The 25,737-nt window shown below is 51.1% G+C and overlaps 1 protein-coding gene across 3 annotated transcripts in view; it reads right to left on the reverse strand.

The window, feature by feature from the left end:
* Positions 1–22,600, reverse strand: part of LOC130404322 (ATP-binding cassette sub-family C member 2-like) — a 33,017-nt gene extending 10,417 nt beyond the window's left edge. For 2 of the 3 annotated variants that reach the window (XM_056608986.1, XM_056608987.1), the window contains exons 1-25: positions 22,460–22,600; positions 22,040–22,162; positions 21,363–21,418; positions 21,047–21,269; positions 20,615–20,808; positions 19,202–19,379; positions 17,869–18,123; positions 17,375–17,440; positions 16,731–16,868; positions 15,784–15,930; positions 14,992–15,076; positions 14,739–14,805; positions 14,393–14,519; positions 13,818–13,994; positions 13,362–13,529; positions 12,810–12,993; positions 12,028–12,166; positions 9,065–9,167; positions 8,713–8,932; positions 7,764–7,918; positions 6,384–6,539; positions 2,870–3,069; positions 2,216–2,342; positions 1,093–1,194; positions 136–279 (exon numbers count right to left, since the gene is read on the reverse strand). In XM_056608986.1, the coding sequence (XP_056464961.1) occupies positions 136–279; positions 1,093–1,194; positions 2,216–2,342; positions 2,870–3,069; positions 6,384–6,539; positions 7,764–7,918; positions 8,713–8,932; positions 9,065–9,167; positions 12,028–12,166; positions 12,810–12,993; positions 13,362–13,529; positions 13,818–13,994; positions 14,393–14,519; positions 14,739–14,805; positions 14,992–15,076; positions 15,784–15,930; positions 16,731–16,868; positions 17,375–17,440; positions 17,869–18,123; positions 19,202–19,379; positions 20,615–20,808; positions 21,047–21,269; positions 21,363–21,418; positions 22,040–22,162; positions 22,460–22,600 (3,675 nt within the window). The remainder of the gene's footprint in view (positions 1–135; positions 280–1,092; positions 1,195–2,215; positions 2,343–2,869; positions 3,070–6,383; positions 6,540–7,763; positions 7,919–8,712; positions 8,933–9,064; positions 9,168–12,027; positions 12,167–12,809; positions 12,994–13,361; positions 13,530–13,817; positions 13,995–14,392; positions 14,520–14,738; positions 14,806–14,991; positions 15,077–15,783; positions 15,931–16,730; positions 16,869–17,374; positions 17,441–17,868; positions 18,124–19,201; positions 19,380–20,614; positions 20,809–21,046; positions 21,270–21,362; positions 21,419–22,039; positions 22,163–22,459) is intronic. The other variant, XM_056608988.1, reaches the window with a different exon arrangement.
* Positions 22,601–25,737: the final 3,137 nt, after the last annotated feature.

Consider the following 25,737-nt stretch of genomic DNA (forward strand, 5'->3'; position numbering starts at 1 on the left):
AGGGGGGAGCGGTGTGAAGCACTGCAGCAGGACTATACCAATCTGAGGACAGGGGGGGGCGGTGTGAAGCACTGCAGCAGGACTATACACCATATACACCCCCAAACCCCCACACCCACACCCCCACTGACCAACCTTTTCAGTGCTGCTTATATCACAGCTGATCCCGTTCAGCACCAGGTCCAGCTCCGGTCGGTAGCGAACCTTGTAGTTATCAAACTGCAGTCGCCCTGCGTCGGGCCACTTCCCCGGGGGCTGCGTCTCCGAGGCCCACTCAGCCTGACCAAGAACACACATACACGGAGAGAAGTCAAGAACTTACTAGAAATGGAACTTTTACAAAGCTGAAAAGAGTTTGCTCTCGGCGCAATAATGGAGAGAAGAGGACAAATTGAGCACCCTATGCAGTAATAATAATGATTAGGATTATTGTGACTGAAAGGGAGGAAACAATTCATCAAGCATTTCAATTTCAAACTATAAAACGCTTAACATCTACCATGCTTCACACCATAGCTACTGCCATGTTAAAAAGGCTTTTCAACTGCAATTTACATTACTAAAGGTATGCAACTACAGCTAGATGACTATAAATACATCGCTGAAGGCGATGTATCTGACAAAAATGTTTTTTTTGTCAGATAGAGGCTAGTGCAGTGGCAAGGGGCTTCAACACCAGCTCAAAGGAACTGGGTTAGATTCCCAATATGTTCGTAGCCTTCCTTTAGGAATCTTTGAGCAATGCTTTTCCTCTACCTGCTCCTTAATGCCATTTATTTGAGTCCCTTCCATCCAATAACCCATACAAACCCACGCACATTCTATTCTCGGATTGAACAATATGAATCCAGCTGGGTTGCATGTTTCAATTCAAATAACTGCAGGTGGTAGAATAGTATTCATAAAGGTTCATTCATAGTGAGCAAAGTGAAACCAATTAAGAGGGGGGACCAGGTGTAACGTAGCGAGGCTGTAAAGCTCTGGACTGGAGGTGAAGTGCCTGTCATAACCGTCAAGGAATAGAACGGCATATCTACTCGCCCTGCAGTCTAACAAAGAAAGAGCCCGCAGCAGCCTGCCCTCCCTCCTCACCTCCGTCTGCAGCTCAGAGTACTCGCTCACTCGCTCCACGGCCACGATGTTGGTCTCCAGCTCTGACGTCATCCTGACCAGCCAGTTGAGCGTCTGGGTCACCTGGACAGGAGCGGGTCCAAGACCAAGAGTTAGGGATCCTTAACCTAGACCATCGTTAGGATGAGTTAGGGATCCTTAAACCTAGACTATCGTTATGATGAGTTAGGGAGTCTTAACCCAGACTATCGTTATGATGAGTTAGGGATCCTTAACCTAGACTATCGTTAGGATGAGTTAGGGATCCTTAAACCTAGACTATCGTTATGATGAGTTAGGGAGTCTTAACCCAGACTATCGTTATGATGAGTTAGGGATCCTTAACCTAGACTATCGTTAGGATGAGTTAGGGCTACTTAAACCTAGACTATCGTTAGGATGAGTTAGGGATCCTTAAACCTAGACTATTGTTATGAGGAGTTAGGGATCCTTAACCTAGACTATCGTTATGATGAGTTAGGGATCCTTAGCCTAGACTATCGTTAGGATGAGTTAGGGATCCTTAAGCCTAGACTATCGTTAGGATGAGTTAGGGATCCTTAACCTAGACTATCGTTAGGATGAGTTAGGGCTCCTTAAGCCTAGACTATCGTTAGGATGAGTTAGGGCTCCTTAAGCCTAGACTATCGTTAGGATGAGTTAGGGATCCTTAAGCCTAGACTATCGTTAGGATGAGTTAGGGAGTCTTAACCCAGACTATCGTTATGATGAGTTAGGGATCCTTAACCTAGACTATCGTTAGGATGAGTTAGGGCTCCTTAAGCCTAGACTATCGTTATAATCTTAAGGTGCACGTTTAAACCAGCCTTTTCCGTCCCCACCATCCTTGGACTTCCATACTTTTCCTTTCATTGCGTCCTTGTATTCATATGATTCTCCAACAGGGCGTGGATGGCGTCCTTTAGATTTGGTGTGTAGTTTGGATAAAGTAATCCAAATAACCTTTAACACTGTCCCTAGTGTAATGAGTGTTTTTGTCTTTATGTGTGGTCGGAGTCGACATGTTTGCATGACTATATGCGAGAGTGTGTGCGTGCGTGCATGTCTGGTTGTCTGTGTGCGTGCGTGGGTGCGTGTGCGTTACATTGAGAGAGTAGGATATGGACAGGCCGACCAGCCCACTGTCCAGCTTCTTCCTTGCGATGACGGCGAACAGAGCGGAGAAGAACACCACCAGGTTGCCTAGGAACTCCAGGCGGATCGCCAGCCATCTGTGGAACGCACGCAATCAAAGCCTGTCATTCTTGGCGGCTTGTCATTTCGATTAATTAAACACAAAATGAGGGGGATATAGGTGCTCAGGATTGACTCTCGCTCGTGTGCCCCCAATCAGGGACTGCGTCGTAGTTACAGATAGAAGTACACGCCACCGCTGGCTGAACCGTAGCGACGGGTGGAAAGGCTAACATAAGTAGTAATCACAGGCGAAGGTTGGCCGGAAACACAGCCATAGGCGCAGTCACTGAACAGAAACACTCCATAACCCGACAGACTAAAACAACAGAGCGGGCACTATCGGAGTTTCTCGACCGTAAAGACGTCACGTTTTGTGACGCTGATTGTATGAAGTCGTTCTTTCTGTCAAGGCAAGTATCCCCCCGTGGACCATGAGGGGGAGATGTTGGGGGGGCCGGAGATCCAGACTAATCCGTCCAACGAAACGAGGATGTGAAGCCCAGTGATCGGGACGGCCCCCAGCCTAGCGCACCCCAGCCGAGGGAACGCTGATCTCCTGTACCTGTTGGACACGATCCAAGGGTAGACGCTCTTGATGTTCTCGTCCATGGTGGTCTCGTTGTGCTTGAGGAAGCGCTCCTGGTGGCCGTAGGCCCGGATGACCGACAGCCCCGCCACCGTCTCGCCAAAGTGGGAGTAGATGGGCGAGCGGGATACCGAGTCCAGGCGCCGCAGCTGCCTGGAGGTGCCCACGTAGAACCTCTGGGGGGGGTAAACACCAGCATGCTCTCAGGGGTTCAAACACACGTCTGAACGAGGGTCACTACCGTAAAGTGTATAGTAGTCATTCCTTCACACCGACGGTTTAAGAGATTTTGAATCTCCTCCTCATTATTTTAACTAAAAGCTGGATCCACGATTAGTTCATATCTCTATTTCATGATGCAATACCGTTCAAAGATAATAAAACGATGATATTGAATAATTGGCCAGCCCTACTTTATAGTATGCAGTGTATTGTTTAGTTTGTTTATCAGATACGGGCGAGGTATTGGTTAGTGAAACCTGTGATCAACTCCAAGCCAGAGGATTATGGGCTTCAACCCCGATGTCAGGGGACTAACTACCCTCACCCCTCTACCTACCCTCACCCCTCTACCTACCCTCACCCCTCTACCTACCCTCACCCCTCTACCCTCACCCCTCTACCTACCCTCACCCCTCTACCTACCCTCACCCCTCTACCTACCCTCACCCCTCTACCTACCCTCACCTCTCTACCTACCCTCACCCCTCTACCTACCCTCACCCCTCTACCTACCCTCACCCCTCTACCTACCCTCACCTCTCTACCTACCCTCACCCCTCTACCTACCCTCACCCCTCTACCTACCCTCACCCCTCTACCTACCCTCACCTCTCTACCTACCCTCACCCCTCTACCTACCTACCCTCACCCCTCTACCTACCCTCACCCCTCTACCTACCCTCACCCCTCTACCTACCTACCCTCACCCCTCTACCTACCCTCACCTCTCTACCTACCCTCACCCCTCTACCTACCCTCACCCCTCTACCTACCCTCACCCCTCTACCTACCCTCACCCCTCTACCTACCCTCACCCCTCTACCCACCCTCACCCCTCTACCTACCCTCACCCCTCTACCTACCCTCACCCCTCACCTCTCTACCTACCCTCACCCCTCTACCTACCCTCACCCCTCTACCTACCCTCACCCCTCTACCTACCCTCACCCCTCTACCTACCCTCACCCCTCTACCTACCCTCACCTCTCTACCTACCCTCACCCCTCTACCTACCCTCACCCCTCTACCTACCCTCACCCCTCTACCTACCCTCACCCCTCTACCTACCCTCACCCCTCTACCTACCCTCACCCCTCTACCTACCCTCACCTCTCTACCTACCCTCACCCCTCTACCTACCCTCACCCCTCTACCTACCCTCACCCCTCTACCTACCCTCACCCCTCTACCTACCCTCACCCCTCTACCTACCCTCACCCCTCTACCTACCCTCACCCCTCTACCTACCCTCACCCCTCTACCTACCCTCACCCCTCTACCTACCCTCACCTCTCTACCTACCCTCACCTCTCTACCTACCCTCACCCCTCTACCTACCCTCACCCCTCTACCTACCCTCACCCCTCTACCTACCCTCACCTCTCTACCTACCCTCACCTCTCTACCTACCCTCACCCCTCTACCTACCCTCACCCCTCTACCTACCCTCACCCCTCTACCTACCCTCACCCCTCTACCTACCCTCACCCCTCTACCTACCCTCACCTCTCTACCTACCCTCACCCCTCTACCTACCCTCACCTCTCTACCTACCCTCACCCCTCTACCTACCCTCACCCCTCTACCTACCCTCACCCCTCTACCTACCCTCACCCCTCTACCTACCCTCACCCCTCTACCTACCCTCACCCCTCTACCTACCCTCACCCCTCTACCTACCCTCACCCCTCTACCTACCCTCACCTCTCTACCTACCCTCACCCCTCTACCTACCCTCACCCCTCTACCTACCCTCACCCCTCTACCTACCCTCACCCCTCTACCTACCCTCACCCCTCTACCTACCCTCACCCCTCTACCTACCCTCACCCCTCTACCTACCCTCACCCCTCACCCCTCTACCTACCCTCACCCCTCTACCTACCCTCACCCCTCTACCTACCCTCACCCCTCACCCCTCTACCTACCCTCACCCCTCTACCTACCCTCACCCCTCTACCTACCCTCACCCCTCACCCCTCTACCTACCCTCACCCCTCTACCTACCCTCACCCCTCTACCTACCCTCACCCCTCTACCTACCCTCACCCCTCTACCTACCCTCACCTCTCTACCTACCCTCACCCCTCTACCTACCCTCACCCCTCTACCTACCCTCACCCCTCTACCTACCCTCACCCCTCTACCTACCCTCACCCCTCTACCTACCCTCACCCCTCTACCTACCCTCACCCCTCTACCTACCCTCACCCCTCTACCTACCCTCACCCCTCTACCTACCCTCACCCCTCTACCCTCACCCCTCTACCTACCCTCACCTCTCTACCTACCCTCACCTCTCTACCTACCCTCACCCCTCTACCTACCCTCACCCCTCTACCTACCCTCACCCCTCTACCTACCCTCACCCCTCTACCTACCCTCACCCCTCTACCTACCCTCACCCCTCTACCTACCCTCACCCCTCTACCTACCCTCACCTCTCTACCTACCCTCACCCCTCTACCTACCCTCACCCCTCTACCTACCCTCACCCCTCTACCTACCCTCACCCCTCACCCCTCTACCTACCCTCACCCCTCTACCTACCCTCACCCCTCTACCTACCCTCACCCCTCTACCTACCCTCACCCCTCTACCTACCCTCACCTCTCTACCTACCCTCACCCCTCTACCTACCCTCACCCCTCTACCTACCCTCACCCCTCTACCTACCCTCACCCCTCTACCTACCCTCACCCCTCTACCTACCCTCACCCCTCTACCTACCCTCACCCCTCTACCTACCCTCACCCCTCTACCTACCCTCACCCCTCTACCTACCCTTACCTCTACCTACCCTCACCTCTCTACCTACCCTCACCTCTCTACCTACCCTCACCCCTCTACCTACCCTCACCCCTCTACCTACCCTCACCCCTCTACCTACCCTCACCCCTCTACCTACCCTCACCTCTCTACCTACCCTCACCCCTCTACCTACCCTCACCCCTCTACCTACCCTCACCCCTCTACCTACCCTCACCCCTCTACCTACCCTCACCCCTCTACCTACCCTCACCCCTCTACCTACCCTCACCCCTCTACCTACCCTCACCTCTCTACCTACCCTCACCCCTCTACCTACCCTCACCCCTCTACCTACCCTCACCCCTCTACCTACCCTTACCTGTGCATAGAAGACCCTCAACAAAGCCTCTGCTAAATCTTAAAATAATCAAATAGAAGGGGAGGAATACTTTGGAGCATTGCCTTTTCTAAGTTTGAGATTCTATTCATACGATTGGTGCAGCCCGTCGAAACGCACCTGTACAAAGTAATAAACCACCGCGAGGGGTATGATGACGACGGCGAAGGTGGGTGTGGTCAGACAGATGACGAAGAGCGTCCCGACAACGCCCAGAAGACAGAGAATCCAGGAGCGGAAACACTGCGGGAGAGCCTCGTCCACCGTGAAGATATCCTGCAGCACGGAAAGGCACAATGCATCATGGGAGCTTTGTGGAGTTCTGTGAAGCATCCTGCAGCACGGAAAGGGCACAATGCATCATGGGAGCTTTGTGGAGTTCTGTGGAGCATTAGTCTCTAGTTTCACGATTAATGAAACATTACTACCTACATGAACTAATATTATATATACATCAGTAACTACTATCACAATGCTACTACATGGTGATGTGACGTTGTTAGTTATGGTTGGACGTCGACACCACCCAAGGGGGATTACGGACCCGTACGTCCCCGCGGTCCCTCCTTACGTCCACCACCAGGGCCTGACGCGCGCCTCCCAAAAACGGTAACCTTGCGTCGAGGCGTGATCGGTCCACTAACGTAAACCCGACGCAGAACCAAAACAGGTTTGCGACTGCGTCGGAGCGACTGCGTGGTCATTGCGTTGCGTCATGTTGAGCCGTAACTATGCCTTAACCAAGTGAGACTCTGTCCACCCTGATGTATGACAGAGAAGGTGAGGGCGAGGTTTAGAAGGTTCTTGTAAAAGCCAATCAGTATCCCACCGAGTGGTAATAATAGAGGCATATTAATGCTATTTCTGAAGGACAAATTACACTCAGGGACCTTCATGTACACAGGTTAGTAATACTATGCATAACTCTTCCATGAAGCAAATAGCTGATTTTGATAATCTTTAATTCCTAGTTCCTTAATTCCTACTAGTTAGGGTCTGAGGGTTAGGTTCAGGGTCAGGGACTCGGGGGGTAGGTTCAGGGTCAGGGACTCAGGGGTAGGTTCAGGGTCAGGGACTCGGGGGTAGGTTCAGGGTCAGGGACTCGGGGGTAGGTTCAGGGTCAGGGACTCGGGGGTAGGTTCAGGGTCAGGGACTCAGGGTTAGGTTCAGGGTCAGGGACTCAGGGTTAGGGTTAGGGACTCGGGGGTAGGTTCAGGGTCAGGGACTCAGGGGTAGGTTCAGGGTCAGGGACTCGGGGGTAGGTTCAGGGTCAGGGACTCAGGGGTAGGTTCAGGGTCTCGGGGGTAGGGTCAGGGACTCGGGGGTAGGGTCAGGGACTCGGGGGTAGGGTCAGGGACTCGGGGGTAGGGTCAGGGACTCGGGGGTAGGGTCAGGGACTCAGGGGTAGGTTCAAGGTCTCGGGGGTAGGGTCAGGGTCTCGGGGGTAGGTTCAGGGCCTCGGGGGTAGGGTCAGGGTCTTGACTACGTCTCCAGCCCCACCTTGGCGAAGCGGTTGACCACCCGGCCGGTGGGCGTGGTGTCGAAGAAGACCATGGGCACCCTTAGGATGGTGCGGAGCAGCCGAGAGTGAAGGATACTGGAGGCCGAGACGGAGCCCTCCGCCATGAACAGGGTGCCCAGGAACACAAACAGACCTGAGGGGGGGGAGAGACTTAATAGTTACCCATATTTTTGATATATATGCACCCATATTATTACATTTCCGTACATGTTCCACTTTGCCGTTACCTCCATGCGTCTGTGCTGCAGCGAATGGACTCACCACAATAGGTCTCCATGGAAACAGATGTGATGGCATGAATAAATCAGTAATTTCCATTGCTTGCTTATTTCCCCAATAGCAATAATAACAACGACAATACTGCTCACGACAAAGTACACTTGAAGCAATGGACACAGTGATTGTTACCTCAACTCTAATCACAACGACCCTGTTGGCCCTGATTGTATTCCTCAAAGAAAGCCTGGGTCTGTCTGTCTCTGTCTCTCTGTCTCTGTCTCTCTGTCTCTCTGTCTCTCTGTCCTCTGATAACACATGCCCAACGTGATGTCACTTTGTCGCTCCAAACGCCTTGTAAGGCTAATCACACTCACACCTGGTGGTATAATATGTCGCCTTTAAGGTAGGACGGTCAGGCATTTCTTTCTGATGTTTTTTCTTTTTGTCATATTTTTTGAAATTTCTCTTCATCCCGACAGCAATCAACCTATAATATGTTACGGCAAACAAAAATAAACTTTAAAAAATGAGCTCTATGCATGTTTTGGGGGAGAGGCTTTGAAGGGGAGGTTGATTGGTCTCCTACACACACACACACACACACACACACACACACACACACACACACACACACACACACACACACACACACACACACACACACACACACACACACACACACACACACACACACACACACACACTTACCCTGCGCCACTCCCAGGGCACCAAACACTCCCACGCGGGTGTCCCTCTTGGAGGCGGGGTACGTCTTGTTGAAGTAGTCCACAGAGTCCGTGGTCCAGTCGCTCAGCCACAGGTTCTGGCCGATGAAGGCGACGTTCTGGACCAGGTACATCAGGAACATCATGGTGGAGTAGCCCCATCCAACGGCTCGCAGGTACTGCAGGTACACCGAGAACTTGACCTGCACAGAGGACCCGGGGCCGGGACGCCACAGACAGGTTTCAGACTAAACTGAATGCAGGTTGTGTGTGTGTGCGGGTCACTCTCCATGTGCATGCATGATTTTTCCCCAATGGGGTGACGTGAATAGTACCTGTCCTGTTTCCATGGTTTCTTTCTCTATGAGCCTCTGGCCTTTCTTCAAATCTGTAGCAAGCTCTTTCTTTGGCGATGAGCTGTTTGACCGCAATCTCACACTGTAGTAGAGTGGGCATGAGAGATGGGGGGGGGGGGGGGGGGGGGGGGGGATCAAACAAAGAGGAACAACATGAAGTGGGATGTTCACTTATAACCAAAGAAAAACACATGGAAGACTATATTCTTTTTGTGAACGGCAAGGCTTGGCATCCTCTTCTAAAGAGTCTACCATTCTTGTCATGCTATTACTAGACAGTGGTACTTGATAACCTCTCTCAAAGACGCGTTTCTTTTTTCCATCTTGCCTGAGCACTTAGTCCAGCATATCCACAGCACGACTTCAAAAGGAGAAGTGGGATGTTTACTTATAACCAAAGAAAAACACATGGAAGACTATATTCTTTTTGTGAACGGCAAGGCTTGGCATCCTCTTCTAAAGAGTCTACCATTCTTGTCATGCTATTACTAGACAGTGGTACTTTCTTGATAACCTCTCTCAAAGACGCGTTTCTTTTTTCCATCTTGCCTGAGCACTTAGTCCAGCATATCCACAGCACGACTTCAAAAGGAGAAAGGTGTGCGTAGGCGTTATTCATACTGGTTTAAAAACTAAAAAACAAAACTCTTGCTGAGCAAGAGTTTTGTTCGAAAGTTCAGTGATTGAAACAAATAAAAGCCTGCCTGGGCTATTGAAGTTTTACGGCAGGCCTACCACTGTCATCCACCTACCCGACGTCAAGTGGACCGGGTTGAATTCACTGCGGGTCTTTCTTCCAATTGTCCTTCTCAACACTCTCTGATCTCACTAAAAGGCTAGCAGCTCGAAAACAAGGGGTATTTAGAATATAAAAAATGTGTGATTAATCGCGAGTTAACTGTGACATTAATGCGATTAAATATTGTAATCGCTTGAGAGAACTAATATATATATATATATAGAAATAGAATTGTATTTTTTTTCTCAGTAATGCTTTTGCGGGCCATAAATCAACTCGTGGCGGGCCGCCTAGTGGGGACCACTGCTCTATCTGTATGGGTTACTATCTGTATGGGTTACTATTGCTATAGTCATTGTCGTATCCGTTTTCATTTAACTCTCCTGTTGTTTTGAAACTGGAGCTGTTGAAACTCACTGATGGGCACATTGGAAAACCAACCGAAAGAAAAAACTAAAACGCTGATTTGATAACAAATAAACAAACTACAAATAAACCCTGGTATCTGGGGGTTAAGACGTGTTACAGCACTTCAATTTGTGGTTGCTTCAATATTGATTGTATGCTTTTGATTGTTTTCGGCCTCGCTCACACTGTGTTGGTTTAGAAGCACCTGCCCCTTCAATAATGTCCAGACCAGCTGCTGGTGTTCTATTCTTTCCTCTCACTCCAGCCCCCTCCTCCTCCCCTAACTCCTCCCACAGTCCCTAGCCCCCTCCTCCTCTGACTCCTCCCACAGTCCCTAGCCCCCTCCTCCTCTAACTCCTCCCACAGTACCTAGCCCCCTCCTCCTCTCTGACTCCTCCCACAGTCCCTAGCCCCCTCCTCCTGACTCCTCCCACAGCCCCCAGCTCCTCCCTCCTCTCTGACTCCTCCCACAGTCCCTAGCCCCCCTCCTCCTCTGACTCCTCACACAGCCCCAGCTCCCGCCTCCTCTCTGACTCCTCCCACAGTCCCTAGCCCCCTCCTCCTCTCTGACTCCTCCCACAGTCCCTAGCCCCCTCCTCCTCTGACTCCTCCCACAGTCCCTAGCCCCCCTCCTCCTCTGACTCCTCCCACAGTCCCTAGCCCCCTCCTCCTCCTCTGACTCCTCCCACAGTTCCTAGCTCCCTCCTCCTCTCTGACTCCTCCCACAGTCCCTAGCCCCCCTCCTCCTCTGACTCCTCCCACAGTCCCTAGCCCGCCTCCTCCTCTCTGACTCCTCCCACAGTCCCTAGCCCCCTCCTCCTCTGACTCCTCCCACAGTCCCTAGCCCCCTCCTCCTCTGACTCCTCCCACAGTCCCTAGCCCCCTCCTCCTCTGACTCCTCCCACAGTTCCTAGCTCCCTCCTCCTCTCTGACTCCTCCCACAGTCCCTAACCCCTCCTCCTCTGACTCCTCCCATTCCCTAGCCCCCCTCCTCCTCTCTGACTCCTCCCACAGTCCCTAGCCCCCCCTCCTCCTCTGACTCCTCCCACAGTCCCTAGCCCCCCTTCTCCTCTGACTCCTCCCACAGTCCCTAGCCCCCCTCCTCCTCTGACTCCTCCCACAGTCCCTAGCCCGCCTCCTCCTCTCTGACTCCTCCCACAGTCCCTAGCCCCCTCCTCCTCTGACTCCTCCGACAGTTCCTAGCTCCCTCCTCCTCACTGACTCCTCCCACAGTCCCTAACCCCTCCTCCTCTGACTCCTCCCAGTCCCTAGCCCCCCTCCTCCTCTCTGACTCCTCCCAGTCCCTAGCCCCCCTCCTCCTCTCTGACTCCTCCCACAGTCCCTAGCCCCCTCCTCCTCTGACTCCTCCCACAGTCCCTAGCCCCCTCCTCCTCTGACTCCTCCCTAGGTCCCCAGCTCCCTCCTCCTCTCTGACTCCTCCCACAGCCCCCTCCTCCTCTCTGACTCCTCCCAGTCCCTAGCCCCCTCCTCCCTGACTCCTCCCACAGCCCCCAGCCTCCTCCTCCTCTCTGACTCCTCCCACAGCCCCCAGCCCCCCCCTCCTCCTCTCTGACCCAGTGGTGCTGGCTCACCTGCCCCCCCCCCCCCCCTCCTCCTCCTCTCTGACCCAGTGGTGCTGGCTCACCTGCCCCCCCCCCCCCCCCCTCCTCCTCTCTGACCCAGTGGTGCTGGCTCACCTGCCCCCCCCCCCCTCCTCCTCTCTGACCCAGTGGTGCTGGCTCACCTGCCCCCCCCCCCCCCCCTCCTCCTCTCTGACCCAGTGGTGCTGGCTCACCTGCCCTGGCTCCGCAGGCTGCGGCGGATGCTGCCCTCCCTCTTCAGCGTGCCCGTCACCACGTCCTCGGGGGCGCAGTCGGCCTGGAGGTCCTCCCCTCCGGAGACCTCCTCCTCCACCTCCTCCACCCCAACGGCCTCTGATTGGACAGAGATGGGGTTGGATGGGTTTCACCCGACGCAGAGACACAGACACGCGCAACGAGAGAACCTCACGATTACAATGAGGCCATTTAGCAGACGCTTTTATCCAAAGCGACCGATCGGTTAATACAAACACTGACACAGCGACGCTCGGTCCCTGTGATGCCCGTTTACTGTAACTACAATATTACAGTACATTGTAACTGATATCATGATCACCATGGGAACATAATGCAACTATAATGCAAGAGATGATAATAACACGACTTTGATAAATAGGCTGATGGATTGTGATTGGTCCCTTAAGGCTTTCAGCGGTTTGCTATCAGCAGACCGCTGCCTCGATGGTATTCCCAACCATAGCATCCGTCGGACTATTCACTTTTTAAAAAGGATACAATACAATTATTTTAATATCAATCAAACATCTTGTTGCTTGGATATCTGGTGTCAAATTAAACATTTATTGGTCATTATTGCGAAATAAACACTGAGAGAATCATCAAATACCCCGTCTGTACATTATCCCTCACTTAACATATCACACACACACACACACACACACACACACACACACACACACACACACACACACACACACACACACACACACACACACACACACACACACACACACACCTGTTGCCGGGCCCTGCTCCCGGTTCTCCTCCTTGGCGTACGTGTCCAGGAACTCGGAGAAGGCCCCCTTGGTGGCCCGCAGGCTCTGGTAGGACCCCACCTCCGACACCGCCCCCTCCACCAGCACCACGATCTCATCCACGTAGGGCAGGAAGCTCACCCCGTGGGTCACCAGGATGCGCGTCTGCACGCACAACAACAGAGAGACGGGGGTCAGGGGGGGGGGGGGTCAGGGGGGGGCGCTCAGGGGAGGGCCAGCTCTGGTATTCCTTTGGGGGGGGGGGGGGTATCCTTTGGGGGGGGGGGTTCCTTTGGGGGGGGGGGGTTTCCTTTGGGGGGGGTTTTCCTTTCCATTATTGCATTCCAATAATATTTGAAACTGAGTGGAGAAGAGCGGACAGAGCGATCTGACGTTCCGGATCGTTTTGGAGATAAGGACTTGGACTGGCTGTGGCTGGTTCATCGTTGGCTCCAGATGAACATAGGAGAGAATAAAAGAGAACGGAGGGCAGTTTGAGTTTGTACATTTCTTTATGTTGGGCCATGCCTCACCTTGTCTTTAAGAAGGCCCTTGGGGCCGATGACCTCCCTGAAGAGGTGCTTCCCCACGTGGGAGTCCACGGCCGACAGCGGGTCGTCCAGCAGGTAGATGTCCGAGTGGCTGTAGGCCGCCCGGGCCAGGCTGATACGCTGCTTCTGCCCTCCAGACAGGTTAATACCCTGGAGGACGGGAGAGAGAAGGGAGAGGAGGAGAGGGGAGAGAGGAGAGGGAAGGAGAGAGGAGAGAGGAGAGAGGAGAGGAGAGGAGAGACAAGAATAAGACGAGGCGAGACAGGAGAGAAGAGGAGAAGTTCCCGACCAGAGAGAAGAAAAGAGGAGAAAAGAAGAAGAAGATCAAATGAATGCTGGCACACTCGAACACACAGACAAACAACCAGTTATTTCTGCGCATGCTGTTCCTTGGAGTCCGACGCGGCTCAGCGATAGAGGCTCCCTCTGCGGTCTCACCTTCTCCCCGATCTCCGTGAGGTCGCGGCCGGGCAGCAGCTCCAGGTCGGGGCCCAGGGCGCAGGCGTCCAGCACCCCCTGGAAGCGGTCGCTGTCGTGGGGGCCACCAAACAGGATGTTGTCCCTGAGGGTGGCGTTCTGGATCCAGGCCTGCTGGGGCACGTAGGCTACTGAACCCTAGGACAGCAAGATTATTCACACTCATTTATTATTCAGAGTCAGGTGCTTCATCTCTCACTGATAAATGTACCCAATGAGTTGGTAGGGGTTACAGATCTTGTTTGAGTCCAATCTTGTTCAGGGATCCTACCGCTGGACTTTGGACACTGGGGATCAAACCCAGATCCATTCCACTAACCAGGAGACCATCCTGCCCATCATCGTCTTAATATACTTTATATTTTTTACCTCCCAAAATTTGAAATTATTTATTTTGGTAGATGGGTGTAATGATCTCAACAGCTTTTAGAATGAATGTAGAATGTGAATGTGAACGAACGCAAAGGATTCCTCAGCGTGTGAGTGACAGCGTGTGAGTGACAGCGTGTGAGTGACAGCGTGAGAGTGACAGCGACCTGCAGGTTGACGAAGCCCTTGACGCTGTGGAGCTCCCCGAGGATGGCCGAGATGAGGGAGGACTTCCCAGAGCCCACCGCCCCCACCACCGCCACCAGCTTACCCCGCCCCACATCCAGGGAGATGCTGACACACACACACACACACACACACACACACACACACACACACACACACACACACACACACACACACACACACACACACACACACACACACACACACACACACACACAGTTAGTGTGGAGTCTGAAGGCATACTGTGCCATGCCTACTGAAGGGGTGTGTATTATAGCGTGTAGGACGTGGGCCAGGGGCCGTGATGGATTCGATCAGCACGCTCACTTCTTCAGCACAGGATCCACTCCTTTCTCCCAAGTGAAGGTTCCGTCACAGATGCTCACCGCTGTGTCTGAAGGGAGGACAACGCAGGGTGGAGAGTCACACACAAAGGTCTCTCACTCTCACACACACACACACACACACACACACACACACACACACACACACACACACACACACACACACACACACACACACACACACACACACACACACACACACACACACACACACACACACGAGGAGGCAGACTCACTGAAGCTGGAGTCGTGGCGCACGATGTCCGGGTCAAGGTCGTCACCCCCCAGGAACTTTTCGAGGCGCTTCTTCGACACTGCCGTCTAAACATAAACAAACAAATACACCCAAGTACTTATTCAACTATCTCCATGTACGAGTGTGTGTGTTGTGTGTGTGGAACAGCGAATGTGTGTGTTTGAGTGTAACAGTTTGTGTGTGTGCATGGCATGTGTGTTTGAGACAAGGAAATGGAAAAACATTAAGTAAGGTTACCAGGCTAAATAATGAAAACCACAAAACGACCTTCATTATACTGCAACATTTTAACCACTAGGTGGCAGAGTAGACAACAGGTTCATGACATGACTTCAACCCCACAGAGGGCAGTGGGTCTGTCCTTAACACACATTAACATCAGTGTCATGGGTCCTCAAAGAACACCCTGTCACAGGAGCGACAGGGTGTCCTTATACAATACGAGTAGATCACTTGAAATCCAATTTCACCTGCATGTCATAACGATCACTCCAGTGCAAGGCTCGACGGTGTAGGGTGTCGTGGAACTAATGACAAAAACTTGTTTCCATGTCTAGCCATTTCACACTACTGTCTCAGGGACTCGTTTTGCCAAGTCAAACAGATTAGCTTTTTTGTCAGACTGGTTCTTTATAGTTTGGGGCATAGTTTCAGGGGATAAACGTACTCTGTGAGTGAGTGAGTGAGTGAGTGAGTGAGTGAGTGAGTGAGTGAGTGAGTGAGTGAGTGAGTGAGTGAGTGAGTGAGTGAGTGAGTGAGTTTCCGTACACACCTGCACCATGATGGCGATGAGCATTGGCAGCATTGTGAGGGGGAAGCGCAGGATGTTGAAGAGCGCGATGGAGGTGAACGCCTTCTCTGCGTCCAGCACGTTCTCCGAACTCACAGCAACAAACACTCCGAACGTGGCCAGGGAGACCTGCAGCCAACGCACGCACACAGTGAGTGCATGTCCTACCACACGCTCTTGCTACTTTCCTTTAATTCTTCATCGTTCACTATTACTCTTTACCTATTCATTTTGCATGTCTTTCATTTACAAATGTATACATATTTGTTTGCTACAACTCATCAGGGGGCGTTTCTAGGTTTCTGAAACATCCATGATGGTTTAGCCCTGAGGGAAAACGGCACATTATTCCGATGCAAGGACTATCTAGGACTAAGCTACTTTATTTTGAGATGCTCCTGGAATCCCGATGTCTCTTTCTAAATAATTATCTACCATTAGTGAAAATAATCATTTTATCACTTCTAGACTGAATTCAATTAATGCATTCCATAGCAACCAGAAATTGAAGAGATATATTTTTATTTTTTACCAGAGATTTATTCGGGGCTTTAGCCCTGAACAAAGCCTGCAATTCATATTGTGTACATAATGTATACTTTCCATGTATTTATATTTTGCTGTTGTCAGGCACTTCTCAATTACTGTGCTATACCTCCTGCCATGACCCCCTAGTTCCTTGTTATTTATCTAAGCCCGTCTACTTGTGCCTCGTCAGTCCCCGTCCCTGGACCCACCAAAGAAGGGGCGCAGTAGAAGATGAAGGTGGAGAAGATGAAGGTGGAGAAGGAGTTGCGGTACTAGGACCTACCAAAGAAGGGGCGCAGTAGAAGATGAAGGTGGAGAAGGAGTTGAGGTACTAGGACCTACCAAAGAAGGGGCGCAGTAGAAGATGAAGGTGGAGAAGGAGTTGAGGTACTAGGACCTACCAAAGAAGGGGCGCAGTAGAAGATGAAGGTGGAGAAGGAGTTGAGGTAGGCAAACTTCCTCATGACCTGCAGCTCCTGCCCACGGATGCCTTCCACCTGAGTTTGGAAGGACGGCTCCCAGGCAAACAGCTTCAGGATCTGGGGAGGAAACAAAAGTATGGACATGAGGAACCTCAGGGTGCTGCTGGCGGGTTCATGAGGAACCTCAGGGTGCTGCTGGCGGGTTCATGAGGAACCTCAGGGTGCTGCTAGCGGGTTCATGAGGAACCTCAGGGTGCTGCTGGCGGGTTCATGAGGAACCTCAGGGTGCTGCTAGCGGGTTCATGAGGAACCTCAGGGTTCTGCTGACGGGGGCCATGAGGAACCTCAGGGTTCTGCTGACGGGGGCCAGGAGGAACCTCAGGGTTCTGCTGACGGGGGCCATGAGGAACCTCAGGGTTCTGCTGACGGGGGCCAGGAGGAACCTCAGGGTTCTGCTGACGGGGGCCATGAGGAACCTCAGGGTTCTGCTGAGGGGGCCATGAGGAACCTCAGGGTTCTGCTGGCGGGGGTCATGAGGAACCTCAGGGTTCTGCTGACGGGGGTCATGAGGAACCTCAGGGTTCTGCTTTCACAACATGACCGACCATCATCGTCACACTCACCTTCATGCCGTTGAGGATTTCGTTCATGATTTTCAGCCTCTTGTCTTTGTGCTCCATGTTCTTAATCTGAAAGCAGGGAAACACAAAAGATAAGGATTTGGAGATTTGATCTCAATAAGGCCCTCAAGCCATTGCTATTGAGAGAACAGACAACTCAGGGGTATACAATTCAATTCAATGGCAATTCAATGCCTGTGTGCGTGCATGTGTTTGTGTGTGTGCGCATAAGAGCGTGTGCAGGATTGTGTGTTTGTGTGCCTGCCTGTGCATGTGTTCCTTTGTGAGTATATCAATGCCTATGTGTGTATCAATGTGTGCAAGTGCCTGCGAGAAGTAGTGAGTGCTTGCGTCACACACACACACACACACACACACACACACACACACACACACACACACACACACACACACACACACACACACACACACACACACACACACACACACACACACACACACACACACACACACACACACACACACAGCTTCCTGACCTGCAGCTTCCTGGCCTTGGTGGCGAGGAACCCGTTGATGGGCACCATGAGCACCATGACGGCCAGGCCGGCCAGCACCGACGGGCCCAGCTCCAGCCACAGGAACACGATGGCCAGGAGGATCTGCAGGGGGCAGGACCACAGCAGGTGGATGAAGCTGAAGATGTCGTTGAAGCGCTGGGCGTCGGCAGACATGAGGTTCACCGTCTCCCCCACTGTGGTCTCCTTGCGGGAGCTGTTGGACACCACCAGCGCCTGTGGGGGGGGGGGGGGGGAGAGAAGGCCGTGAGGAAGACTGAAGAAGTGGACCCAGGAGACGAGAACGACGCACCCTGGTCAATCGGTACTTGTGTTTAAACCATCTGTACATTCGATGGTCAGCCGATGCATCACTGGGTTTCACTTTATGTACACACTGGTGCAGTTCAAAACTTTCAAAACGTGCTTCTTTGTATTGCTGGTTTGGCGTCCGGTGTTGCTGCCTGCAGAAGCGCAACAACTTCACACTCGACAATCCCCTTCCTCTGCAATACACCAGGCGGTGCAGTGCCCACTGCCTGCCCGTTCAGAACAACCCAGGGCACCACTGCCTTGGGTCTGCAGCGCTACTCCTCCCAGGGGGGGTCCTGCTCCAGGCCCGGTCTGATCCGGTACTGCTGCTTCACGAGAAGCGCTCATTATACCAACACTTCACTCGACAGTGAAACTTCCCTTCATCAGTAATAGCCCGCCGAGTGTGTGGTCGATTAGGATGAATGGTTGTAGAGAACAGGACTGACAGACGCACTCCTCTAATTAGATTAGAGAGATTAGAGAGATTGAGATCTCTAATTAGATTGACAGATATAGATCTCTAATTAGATTGAGAGATAGAAATCTCTATGTAGCACACTTACAAATAACATGCCACTTTATATTATATACATTTATTTAATATCTATCCCCTTGTGTATTTTATAAATATTGTTTATGACACATTATAATTATTGCTGTTTTGTGTTATGTGTATTTGTATGATTTGTCGTACTTGCTTTTCTTATTTATTTACTTTTTTTGTTCGAAATAAAAGTCGAAATTAACTTTAATTCTCACTAAACAAATCCCTTCACACTTCCGTCTCCGACGACGACCACAACCTGTGAAAGTGCTGAGTACGGTGGTTTTTTTTGTCTAGTACAGCTGATTTGACTGAGTTGTTGGAGGAAGAAAAGAAATCGCTGCACAATGGTGACGTGTTGTACTGGAACCACAACGGCCAAGAGCTGACAGCGTCTTTCAGCTCCAAGAGAAAAGTCAACCTTGTTCAGGGGGGATGGCGGCCGGCCGTACCAACCTTCTTGTACACGGCGGCCATGATGGAGGTGCGGACCTTCATGCCCAGGACGAAGCAGCGCTGGAAGTACTGCTGGAGGAACAGGGACTGGAGGACGGCCACCAGAACCAGCAGCACAGAGTACATGTAGCCGTGCCAGTCAGGGGCCTCTTCGTTCTTGGTGAAGGAGATCATCAGCCTGAAATAGTGCGTGAATGGAGTTTTTAGAGCAAATAATCGTTACCATGGGAACGGGGCTAGCGTGTGGGTGGATGTTCAATTGTATCCACGTAAATTAATGAGGACGCAATTAAAGAATCAACACGACAATAGCAAGACAAACTTACAATAATGAATATATAAGTTCAAAGTATCGATAAAACCAAAAATGTAAAAAGGTAATACTTGGATTCTCTGCGGTGCACTGCTGTGCTAAACCCTAGATTTCGCTCATAGACAAAACAAATCCTTTATCTCTCAAAAGCTAGGATAACAATGCTATATCTTCCTTAAGAGGTTAACTATTGAGGAACTGTGCCAAGTTCTCAGAAGTTTACTTTTGCAGATTAATAATTCAAACAGAGGATATGTTGAGTCAGAATTCAGGAGAAGACATAACATTCAGTCTCATGTACTAACTTTTCGTACACCGCCTTCCTGAGTTAAAGAGAATGACGACTCGTGCTGCGAGCCTTAGCAGTTAACTCCGAGATAATCCAACCATGGATGCAATTCCAATTTCTTTCCATCGTCAATTTGTATGAGATAATGCAAACAACTTCATATAGCAAGGACTTTATAGGATTACATCAAAACTATTGTATTCTGTAGTACAGAATGTCTTTTTTCATTTGCGTTAGCATTTACCCTTAACGTGTATTGAAGTAATAGACTTTCTCTACATCAACACCTCATATAAGTGTGCTAACCCATGACTACAGTAGGCTTTTTATCAGTGACGTATGTGACACTTCTGAACGATGACATACTGCTTGTCCCTTTACGGAACTACGGATGGCAGAGAGTTCCTTGTACCCTGCAGAGTGTCAAATGTTCTGCTAGCATCAGCAAACACAAAGAACATTTGTGTTTAACAAAGACTTGGGACATACAGTGTGGGACCTAGAACGCTATGTTAATTTTCCCAGCTCTCCACACTCAGGTTGACGTGCTAGAACGGGCCTTTTGACTCTGAGCGATTGAGTACTTTAAGAAAAGTGTATTTCGAGATCAGTCAAAGGTTACTTGACATGATGTCTATAATGTGTGACTAGCCTGGTGACTAAAACAGCATGTTTCTTTTAGGATTCATTGTAATATTTAACAGTAGATAGGCCTATCTTAAATCATTATTTTGAAAACAAATAAGAAAAACAGATTTTAAAATGACTCGTTTGAATGATTGACGGAAAGGAATATTTAAAAAAGACTCACTTCAGGAGTTGAGGACTGACGAAGGCGAGCAGGTCCTGAAGGAGCTTGAAGAACGCAGACTCGATCAGAGTTCTCCTGAAGCACTTGAAGATGGTGGAGATGAGCCACCCTTGAGGGTAGTTCTCCTCCTCCTTCACCTTTTCTTCCTTCCCTTTCTTGCCCTTCTTGTCCTTTTTCTTCCTCTCCATCTCCTCCTTAAATGAGATGGGAAAGTTGAGTAATAATTCATCATAATAACAATAACAATAGGCCTGCACATCTGCTCCTGGACACACTGGACACAGCTCCTCTGCCTCTGGAACCGAAGCAGGGCCTTACGGACCTCCCGATCTATACAATCATCACAACCTCCACACCCCTTCCCCTTTGTGCCGTTAACATCTACCATGACATGCACACCCATGTGTGTGTGTGTGCGAGTTTCATATGCACCATCATCAGTACGTCTTGGCTGACGCCGTTCTGCTTGGCGGGCCGGGGATCCTTCGCAGGCTTTGCTTCGGACTTCTTCTTGGCGTAGCGGAGGCGGGCGGCGCCCAGCTGTGACTCCATGTGGGAGTGGAAGTGGCGGTGGATCTGGCTGGTGCTGTCCGCCTCCTTCAGCTCCCACAGGTCCTCCTGCACCAGCGGCCGCTTGTAGCCGTTCACCACCATGCTAACACCACCGGACAGGGGGGGGGGGGGTCAGAGAGCCGCCGGGGGGTACCCCGGGAGTGAGGTCTGTGTGTGTGTCTGTGTGCGTGTGTACCTGTTAAACCAGTTGAAGGTGATTCTACTTAGGAAGGCCGCCCCTGCCTCTGGATTCTGTGGGAAGCAAAAAGAAAGAAAAGAGCGAGTGTTGAAGGGACCAGAGAGCGAGTGTTGGATGGACCAGAGAGCGAGTGTTGGATGGACCAGAGAGCGAGTGTTGAATGGACCAGAGAGCGAGTGTTGAAGGGACCAGAGAGCGAGTGTTGGATGGACCAGAGAGCGAGTGTTGGATGGACCAGAGAGCGAGTGTTGAATGGACCAGAGAGCGAGTGTTGGATGGACCAGAGAGCGAGTGTTGGATGGACCAGAGAGCGAGTGTTGGGTGGACCAGAGAGCGAGTGTTGAAGGGACCAGAGAGCGAGTGTTGAAGGGACCAGAGAGCGAGTGTTGAAGGGACCAGAGAGCGAGTGTTGAAGGGACCAGAGAGCGAGTGTTGGATGGACCAGAGAGCGAGTGTTGAAGGGACCAGAGAGCGAGTGTTGAATGGACCAGAGAGCGAGTGTTGAAGGGACCAGAGAGCGAGTGTTGGATGGACCAGAGAGCGAGTGTTGAAGGGACCAGAGAGCGAGTGTTGAAGGGACCAGAGAGCGAGTGTTGAAGGGACCAGAGAGCGAGTGTTGGATGGACCAGAGCCCCCGGCGGCCCCCAGTGCTTTGATCCGGGCGCTGCCGGTACCTTCTTGACCACCTCCGCTGCTTCGCGGGGGACGTCTGCCAGGGCAGACAGGACCAGCCCCACTAGCTCCAGGGCGAAGGAGGCGTAGAAGAGGCTGTATCTGGGGATATCCGGCACCTCTCCCTAGACAGGAACACACAGTCCGACAGGGGTGTTACCGGGTTAGAGAGCAGCGTAGGGTATCTTTATATTCATTTAACCTCCGAGCAGCCACTAGCCACAGGTCTAAAAATATCAGTGTTACTTAAGTTACGGCTGCTGCGTTTGACCCCCTGCCACGACACACACACACACACACACACACACACACACACACACACACACACACACACACACACACACACACACACACACACACACACACACACACACACACACACACACACACACACACACACATTCCCCCATTCCCGTACACACCAGTCGGAGCGCCGCTCGCAGGATCGTCTGGAAGGGGAAGACGTCACAGCACACCAGGAGCAGCCAGAACAGGAAGAGGGTGGAGGAGTCCACGGCCCCTTGTCTTCGCCGCACTCCCTCCTGGTACAGCAAGACCAACATCTGCACAGACAGCAGGAACTCTCAGCTCCATGACGCCTAATACTGCTGATACCTTAAGGCTGGACACGGACCACACCAGTCAGTCAACGCCGTCCCCGGGCCGGGGAGCGGTGTATGGGGCTGATACCTTGAGGCTGGACACGGACCACATGGTGTGGCAGATAGCGGTGTACGGGGCTGATACCTTGAGGCTGGACACGGACCACATGGTGTGGCAGATAGCGGTGTACGGGGCTGATACCTTAAGGCTGGACACGGACCACACCAGTCAGTCAACGCCGTCCCCGGGCCGGGGAGCGGTGTACGGGGCTGATACCTTGAGGCTGGACACGGACCACATGGTGTGGCAGATAGCGGCGTAGCGCTCCGCGGTGAAGGCCGTGATGACCCAGCTGGTGCTGGCGCAGTACATCTGCCGCATCATGAAGTAGGCCTTGCAGAGGACGTTGCCCAGCCTCCAGGGGTAGCTCTCCCAGTAGTAGCGATACACCGTCACCGGCACCGTCAGCAGCTGGAGGATGTCTGGGGCGGCCGAGGGAGGGATAGGCGTGGGACGGACGGACGGATGGATGTAGAGAAAGACGAATGGGCGGAAGGATTAGATGGACTGACAAGGGAAGGATTCATATGCATGTCACTGGGCACACGAATGACTGTGGTGTATTTGACACACGGGGATCAATTGGATAAACGACCTGTGATGTCCCACAGAGAGAGACACTGTTCCCAGCTTGTCATCACTGCAGTGTGGCTTATTCAGGATGCTAAGCATCACATATACTCAGACAAACAGTCCGTACCAGACACGACCAGGCTGATGAGGTAGAGACGGATAGCACTGGTCCTCATATGAGCGTCCACAACCAGAGTCAGTAGGCTCAAACCGTTGAAGAACACCTGGAGAGAAGAAGCGTATCCCCTTCATAACAATTCATGACAACATGGCTTCAATGTTACTTCTTAAAAAAAGGTTGTTGCTTTCTCACTCCGAGCAAGAAGATGGTACTGTAGAATATCGTCATGGGAACAGCAACGGCCAATGGCTCACTCTGGGTGACTCCGATGTCGAGTTCGGTACTTGGGCTGACATTGCAGGAAAACACAAAGCTGAACTCTCTGGACTGGTTCATGCCTTCTGCTTCTGCCCTCAAGGAGACACAGGGAGTGTAAGCAATTAAAGATGTTGAATGTCACTTGAGTTGACCAACTTCCTGGATCCCCCGTTGAGTTTGCTGTCATTCCTAAGAGTCCATCCCAGGTGTCCAATTAGTTCATAACACCTCTCTCTGTATCAATAAGCATGAGAGTCTACACTTCTAGACACACGCATATTGCTCCTTCGCCACGTCAGTCTTCATACAACAATACAAACCACAACACGCAATTAAATTAGGACTCCTTTTGGCATTTGAAGGGATTACATGAAAGGCCTTGTGTCTGTCCACACTGGCCCCTAGCCAGGTGCTCATCTGTTTGGCTTCCCTCATAATGTTGTTCCATGCAACATACTCACAATTCAGCCCCATATTTGCTTCTATATGTGTGAGGTGGTACATGAAGATGGGTAGTTATAGAGATTTTGACATTCCAGGGTAATTTATAGTTTCCTTACAATGTTGTGTTAAGGTGCAATGGACGCTTAAATGGATCTTATTGATGTGTATGTTTATAGGACTTAGAGACATAGAACTCACTTTAGATTTGTCAGGCTTTCCAACTCGATTCCTACGGCAAGGGATGCAAGTTGAAGCACACTAAGGAAATCCAGCTTTTGAATTCAGGCAAATGAAAATCCCCATTAAAATGAGCATACAGCTGCCCTACTTCAAAAGCTGTGGAGCTCAGGTCCAAATATGCAAATAGCTGCTGCAGATGTTTTACCTCCGTCTTTGCCTCGCCATGTGGGCCCCATACGGGGACTTTAAGACCTGTATGTCTGTTACATATTATTTACCCTAAACTACTGAATCCTGTATGGACTCATAAATTAATTAATATTCAGAAATGTATATTTATATCGAGGTGATTTATAACTAAAGCTATTTATTGGTAGACGGTATACATATTTATATTATTGAAAGAAATCATAATTTACTCTTTCATAAATATAGTACGTATTTTATAATATTCTCAATAATATTTGTTTGGCTATATACTCCCTTAGCCTGTACCTCTCCAGTGTTTCATTCTCATTTCGAATGCTGCTTTGACTCCTGAATTATTATTTTCTTCCTCTAGTGATAAATAAAGCTAATAAAATAATCTTATAATCCATAGGGATAGGGTTAACCCTAACCCTATCCCTAACCCATACTAATGGATCTGATGGACCTAGCATAATTTTCAGAAAATGTGATACATGGCCTCTATTGTCACAATACACAGGGTCTACTTTGAAGAAAGTGTGTTGTGAAGGGGGTGGTGCAGAGGGGAATCCCCGTACATTTAACCAGATTGTAACTTTGCTGTTACCGTTTTATTGAGTACACCTAGCGGTGGGGGAGACTCTTTACCTTTTTATATACAGTATCTAAGGAGCATTGAACAGCGGTATGCATACATTTAGTAGGAGTGGGAACAGAGAGCAGACATTCCTTCAGTGTTAAAGACAAAACCTACTCGGCATGCCTCACAAGAGAAAGGGTTTAACCGACAATTGAAGAAAAATATATACAGTTTGAGTGTTTTTCAAACTCATTGTCATTGGATTCAATTCGGTAAATGGCAATTCACAATTTAGAAAGATACAGGATGGGTTCAGGCATTAAAAAAAACAACGGATTAATCTGTAGTTAGAAAGCGAATTGCAATATGCATGAAAAAAAACACTTAAAAACAGAAAACAAATGAAGGTATGCAACCTGATAAATGTTTTCAGCGGACATGCATTAGATAATAATTCAATTAACACAACTAAACAATCACAGAATCCCCCGGATAAAAAAACCAGCACGCTTTGAATTACTTACCACCTTTCAGCGAGAGCAAAGAGTTCTCAGCAGTCGTGTACCAAGTAGTCCTCGTCTGATGGTGTGCTGTTGCTCTCCCTCTTCCTCCCTCCCGCCTGCTCTGCAACCTCCACGCTCTGCAACCTCCACGCTCTGAGTGGTACAACCCTCATGTTCCCTCAAGTAAGA

This window comes from Gadus chalcogrammus, chromosome 15 (genome assembly GCF_026213295.1).
Source record: "Gadus chalcogrammus isolate NIFS_2021 chromosome 15, NIFS_Gcha_1.0, whole genome shotgun sequence".
NCBI lineage: Eukaryota > Metazoa > Chordata > Actinopteri > Gadiformes > Gadidae > Gadus > Gadus chalcogrammus.